General features: G+C 32.8%; 1 protein-coding gene and 1 non-coding gene across 4 annotated transcripts; both read right to left on the reverse strand.

Moving 5' to 3' along the window:
* Window positions 1-2,115: 2,115 nt before the first annotated feature.
* Window positions 2,116-2,199, reverse strand: TRNAL-CAA. Its single transcript has one exon. It is a non-coding gene; the product is annotated as a tRNA-Leu (tRNA).
* A 170-nt stretch (window positions 2,200-2,369) lies between these two features.
* On the reverse strand, window positions 2,370-5,759 carry LOC121775165 (MADS-box protein SVP-like). Of its 3 annotated transcripts, none has more exons than XM_042172171.1 (9): window positions 5,544-5,759; window positions 5,139-5,329; window positions 3,724-3,802; window positions 3,576-3,640; window positions 3,384-3,483; window positions 3,247-3,288; window positions 3,088-3,129; window positions 2,816-2,979; window positions 2,370-2,580 (listed from the first exon to the last, which is right to left on the reverse strand). In XM_042172171.1, exons 2-9 carry the CDS (start codon window positions 5,318-5,320, stop codon window positions 2,562-2,564), a joined length of 693 nt encoding a protein of 230 aa, XP_042028105.1. In that variant the 5' UTR covers window positions 5,321-5,329; window positions 5,544-5,759; the 3' UTR covers window positions 2,370-2,561. The 3 variants fall into 3 exon arrangements, with proteins under 3 accessions (XP_042028105.1, XP_042028104.1, XP_042028103.1); XM_042172170.1 differs by having other exon boundaries at window positions 5,139-5,334; XM_042172169.1 differs by having other exon boundaries at window positions 5,139-5,759.
* Between the last annotated feature and the right edge of the window lie 444 nt (window positions 5,760-6,203).

The following is a 6,203-nucleotide window of genomic DNA, read 5'->3' on the forward strand; positions in this document are numbered from 1 at the left end:
TAATCCATCTGTCCCTTAAATTTTGTCACATTATTCCATTTTCGCCCGTCCCACAAAATTTGTCACATTTCGCTTTTTAAATTTTTTTGTAGTGGACCACCCTATATTCCACTAAGAGCATCTCCAACAATTTACACTAAACTCAAACTCATTTTAGTGTAAATGTCACATCAAATATTATTTTACTCCAACCATTTACACTAAACTCAAATTTAAAAGAATATTCTCTATATTATGCATTTTTACTCAACAAAATTTGAAAAACTTTTGGGTTTGAGTTTAGTGTAAACCTAAAGATAGGTATTTTTTCCCAAAATCCAAAATTGAGATTGATTTTGGAGTACTATTGAAGCTAATTACCTATCTCATTTTAGGTTTATACTCTTGGGTATGGTCTAACTCATTCGATCTCACATTTTATTATAAAAACTAATATATAAAAGTAGGATTCCCTTTCCATTAACCTTTTCAAGTCACTTTCTATTATATTTCTTAAAACCCGTGGCCGGTCAAAGTGTGACGAAATTTAAGGGACGGAGAGAGTATATAATGGCCCTAAGTTAACCTATGTAAATTATAAAAGGAAACACATTTATAAAGATCCGTACATAAACTCATTTGTTTGTTATACTATATTTAAAAATATTTAAATTATAATAATATATAGGGATGTATTAATATGAAAATCCTCTTTATTGTAACACCATACCATCGTTTTAGGTTGTTAGATCTAAAGATCGTGTGGTTCTCAAGCTGCCATGTGGCAACCTATTTTAATTAAATTGGAACATAAAAAAACGCTAAAGGGCGAAATCGATATTCTCTATTTTCAGTCTGTTATCACATTGCACTATTGCAGTGTTACTCTATGAATATTGCAGTGTTACGCGCCTGCAACATTCGTAATAGTTTTTTACCTTACCAGATTGCAGTGTTACTCTATGAATACTGCAGTATTACTAATTAGTATTTGCATTTTACATATTACCAAATCCGTTCTAATTTAAATTTTTGGGAATTGACTAAAATACCTACGCCTGCAATATCCAACACATAAGACTGCAATCTGAACTCTATTTCATCAATTCAATCCTATGCGTCCATCTTATAGATCCAAGGGCTAGGAATAGTGATATGTTGTACCAATTCCAAACTATGATCTGGACCGTTAAAAAATGTCAACAGATGACAAAATTATAGCAACAAAAAATATCAATACAGTGTCAACGATTGATGCTATGTTGCCACTGTATTGTGGTAGTATATGGAACACCAATTATATATGAAAATTTCCATGTTTAATATACTACTAGGAAACTTTCCATAAAATGAGCAAATGAAGTCGGTTTATAAAATGTGTGTACAATTATTCAAACCCCAATGATCACTAATGTTCTAGACATATATTAAATAAATTAAACTATTTCAAATTACTACATATAACCATCGCTTATATAATAAGTATTTTGCTTTTTCTAATACTCCTTTCGTCCCACCGAAGATGATCCATTACTAAAAATAAAAACACTTTTATCTCAATTTTATTTCATCTCTCTTACTTTACTCTCTCCACCTAACACATAATAAAACTGCATAAAATCCTGTGCCACCCAAGGAAGGAATTATCTTCCTTGGAATGGAGGGAGTAACATATTTATTATAGTACCACTCTTCTTAAATTTCTCACTAATTTTTATTCCATTTTAGCCACAGAGAAAAATAAAATTCCCCAAAGCTCATATATAGTTAATGGGTCGATTAGACCCGCTTGATATATGTTGACTGCAGTATGGTGGAGGAATGGGCCAATCGTTGATGAAGTCCATTAATTTATGACTTAACTGGGCCATTGAACAGTTAAAGCTTAAAACTAAATACATGGTCCGTTTTGGGACATCCCATAAAAATATCCTCTTTCATTTTTAGTAACTTTTTTCTCTCTAACAAGAAGGACCACGTATTCTACTAACAATATTATAATTATTTTTTCTTTCTATCTCTTTTACTTTAATAATGATATAATAAAAATATCAATAAATAAATTTTGTTATCTCATATCTGTTACATATCCATATTTGGACATTGCATTTTATTATGAGAAAAAAATAAAACAATTGTCAGAAGTGGGATTTGAACCCACGCCCTCGTAAGAGGACCAGAACTTGAGTCTGGCGCCTTAGACCACTCGGCCATCCTGACAACAATGTTTGTCTCTCTGCTTCATTATTATTCTTTCATCAACTTAAATATCAATTGGTTTCAAACACAAAACAGTTCAAAGTTAACATTGGGGGACCTCCATTTTTCATTAGTACATCTTAATAAGAACAAATATAACGCTACATGATAACAATAACCAGTTTGCATCGTTTGTCTTCAAGAGAAGTCTATATAATTAAATTTGTTTGTACATACATATAGGATACATAAACATAGAATTAATATGCACCTCACAAGAGTCTACATATTGCTCTAGCTGAGCTTGTAGTTAGTTTTAAAATTCCATTAAAATAAGTCATCATTTGGTAAATTAGCCACCAACTCATCCAAGTTGAGTTTCATCACCCATTGTAAGGCAGCCTGCAAGAAATATAATTTCATCAAATTGTTTACCACATAGAAAATTATACACCTATTCGAAGTTGCATTTCTACTTAAAGAACATTTATGGAAGGATGAGTTCGAGGTTTCAATTTTCAAATTTACATTCACAAAATAAAATAATCAACACTCAATAAGTATATCCCATACTAGTATAATAAAGATGAAACATTATTTACGGTAACAACTTATAGTGAGAGTTAGATAAACTAACCCAAGCTTAAGGGATGTATCCGAGCTGTCATAATCTTGTGGAGGGCCGAAGGAGTTGCCAGCGTTCGTGAAAGACTCAGACGACTGCCCTTCCTCGTACATTATAGTATCTGACTCTGCAGTTATCGCCACTCTCCTTGCCCCATTATTTGTTAAATCTATCACCTATTTTACAAAGTGGTAATTTGATAAAAAAATCGATTTGTGTGTGTGTGTGTGTGAGAGAGAGAGAGAGAGAGAGAGAGAGCTACTATACTGAGTTGAGTTCACAACCTGCAGCTGTAGTCGTTTGTTTTCTTCCAAGAGCTGCATTCCCTGCATCATCAAAAAGTAAGCAACAAAATGTGTCCTAGTTTGTTACATATTCTTGGCTCATTCTCCTTAAATCCAATTGCTTGTATAACATAGTAACAAAATGTCATCAATTTATACCTTTTCTTGAAGTTGACTGATCTCATTCATGATTTTCTCACCCTGCCAAATACCAAAAGGTATTAGATCAAGGGTTTTGATTAAATCTCATCTTCAAATTTATGTTGAAAGAAATAAAAAAGATTTATTTATTTCACCTTCTTATCAATGACGCGGCTTAGGCCAAGTTCAAGTGCCTTCTCCAGCTGCTGCAGCTCTTGAATAGTTAATCCATGAAGATCTTCACCTCTCATGCGCCTTTTCCAAAAAAATCAAATAATGGCTAAATTCATACAAATGGAAAATTCTTGAATTTGTTTTAATTAAAGTACTAGTAGATTATTAATTACCTAAGCTGATTGGTTCTGTCAGCCACTTCTTTGTTTAGTCTGGCATGGTTGCTATCCTCTACTAGCTGCATGACATGTATTATATTAGTACTTGATTTTTCATTAAAACCTAAGTTGTGGGTGAACTAGCAAGAAAAAGAGTATGTACCTGCAGCTCGAGGGAAGGCTGCTCCAATTTGTTAAGGTTTTTGGCGTGTAAATTATGCCTTCCGAGTATCTCCTTCATACTTCATAATCCAAAAAAGAAACCCAAATTTGAATAACATTAATACTAAAATAATTTGAACATCATACTATAATGCATAGGATTTGTTAGGAGAGTAAAATAAGATATTGACTTTGCTTTGCACAACAAAATATAGTACAAAAGAAGGGAAAATTACACATTTTGTGCCCCCTTGGAGTGGACAAAAGTTAGAAATAGCTTTGAATGCAGAGGAGCAAAAGAAGGGATTCGCAGTTTGCGTATGACTAGCTAGTTGGTGAGACAATAACTACCAAGGCGATGATCCATTAAGTGCGAGTGTGAGCGTAATTATTGGAGGCCATCATGTCAAAACACCAAAAAAATATTTAACATACATTTCTTAGATTTTAATTTGCCAACATAGCCCATATATCTTCTGCAGTTATAATTAGCAACTGTAGTAGTAGTGGTGGTAGTACAATATCGTTATGAGTTTTTATTCATTTTATTGCATATATCTAAAAACCTTCATTGTTATCTATTGGTTTATTAAAATGGAAAAACGTTTGATAGTTCACCAAATATCTCTGGTAACATAATGTATGAAAGGAATACCATTAGTTCATTAAAATATACTCTTATGTTCAAGCTGCTCTTGGATAAGTATTTCAAAATATGATATGGTCCAACGTGATGAATTAGAACTATCTAGTAGTTATATTACTATAAATAGTATACACCAAAATATCAATTGCAGTATGCAATAACACAGAAGTAACAAGTTATGTATACTAGCTAGTAATATCAATTAAAACAGAAGTAAGAAGAGTAAGATAATTAGCTAGGGTGATGCATAAGTATGATAAACCTCAAACTGAAGCAACATCATCTTAATTTCCTAATTACTATTTAAAGAAGTAATTACTTTCCTCATAATATTTCTTTGACAGGAGAATTCATAATTACTAAAACACAAATAGATCGAATTTTTTTGCCATTTTTAGACGACTAAAGCCTACCTCCATCAAACACAGACAATATGTGATTATTGATCTTATTTTTTCATTTCTATACCCCTCACTAAAATATAAACATAGCAGATATGATATTTTTAAGCGATAATCTGCAAACCTATTAATGAAGTAGTGGTATTATTAATTTATTACATGGGATTTGATGAAAGAACAGTGCATGTAATAATATTAATCAAAGTGAGACAAACAATAAAAAAACATAAAATATTCCAATACTAGACTCCCAAGAAAAAACCAGGGCCACTAAATTTGAGTTTTATTTATGCAAGGTAACAGTAGAATCATAAATATTCAACCACAAAATGAAAAAAAAAACAAAAAAAAAAGGAGCTAGAGAGAGACCTGGAGCTAGCATACTCAAACAGCTTTCCGGTAGAAGAGAAGATGATGAGGGCGACGTCGGCGTCGCAGAGGACTGAGAGCTCTTCAGCCTTCTTGAAAAGGCCTCTTCTTCTCTTGGAGAAGGTGACCTGCCTTGCCGTCACGTTGTCGATTTTCTTGATTTGAATCTTCTCTCTTGCCATAATTAATTTCTATTCTGAACAACACACGGAATAAACCGGCATACAAATAGATAAACGGATCTATCTATGCTTATGCTTATTATTATTCAGGGTTTCTAGAAATGATGGTGAGGAGAGAGAAAGGCGGCATTTTGCTATTTTTAGAGGGGAATATGAGAACTAAAGATAAACCCTAAAGGAAACGATCGAGAAAAGGGATATGCGAGATGAGAAAGACACGCACCTCCTCGTTAAGGCGCCATCGTTTGATTATACATTACAGATCCATAGAGAGAGAAAGAGAGGGGCCCGGTCGGAAAAATGATAAAGTGAGATATAAAGCAAGAAGAAACGAGGGATGATATTGGTTGCCAGGGAATTTACTGCTTTTACCAAATTGGGGAGATACGAGTGCTTTTCTCTCTCTTTTCTCTCTCTACTATTTTTCAGCTGGAAGTAGTACTGTTCATGTTTGGGTATTGGGCTTTTGGGGAAACCCAAAACCTATTTTGTTGGTTGAAAAGTCACCAATCACTTAATGAACTTAGAGCAACGTTGTGCTATTGGACAAAAAGAGAGATAGGGGACTTGTCTATTTTTTGCTATAACTATATACTAGTAAGAATTTCATATTGAATCGTTGTTCGGTCAATGCAATTAGATGGGTAATTATTTAATTTTGAAATAGTTAAATAATTTATAGTCCGTTTACGCTTCGAGTAGATGATTGTGGTATATTCACTTTCTTTAAACTGATTCCCGATGAGTGAGAAATAATATATTAAAATATGTCACGATATATAGAGATATGAAATTAATTAATTAATTAATTAATTTATCTATTTTGGACACGTAGACAAAACAATGTAGCAAATGAGCATACGGAGAAAGCTTCATAGAATGT

Source organism: Salvia splendens, chromosome 17 (genome assembly GCF_004379255.2).
Source record: "Salvia splendens isolate huo1 chromosome 17, SspV2, whole genome shotgun sequence".
NCBI lineage: Eukaryota > Viridiplantae > Streptophyta > Magnoliopsida > Lamiales > Lamiaceae > Salvia > Salvia splendens.

Excerpts from the sequence above, each read along its gene's own strand:
- LOC121775165 (XM_042172171.1), bottom strand. The coding sequence starts at position 5,320 with ATGGCAAGAGAGAAGATTCAAATCAAGAAAATCGACAACGTGACGGCA. Across the intron at positions 3,641-3,723 it reads AGCCTTCCCTCGAGCTGCAG|CTAGTAGAGGATAGCAACCA; the intron begins GTACATACTCTT and ends CATGTCATGCAG. Across the intron at positions 3,484-3,575 it reads GACAGAACCAATCAGCTTAG|GCGCATGAGAGGTGAAGATC; the intron begins GTAATTAATAAT and ends TTTTTGGAAAAG.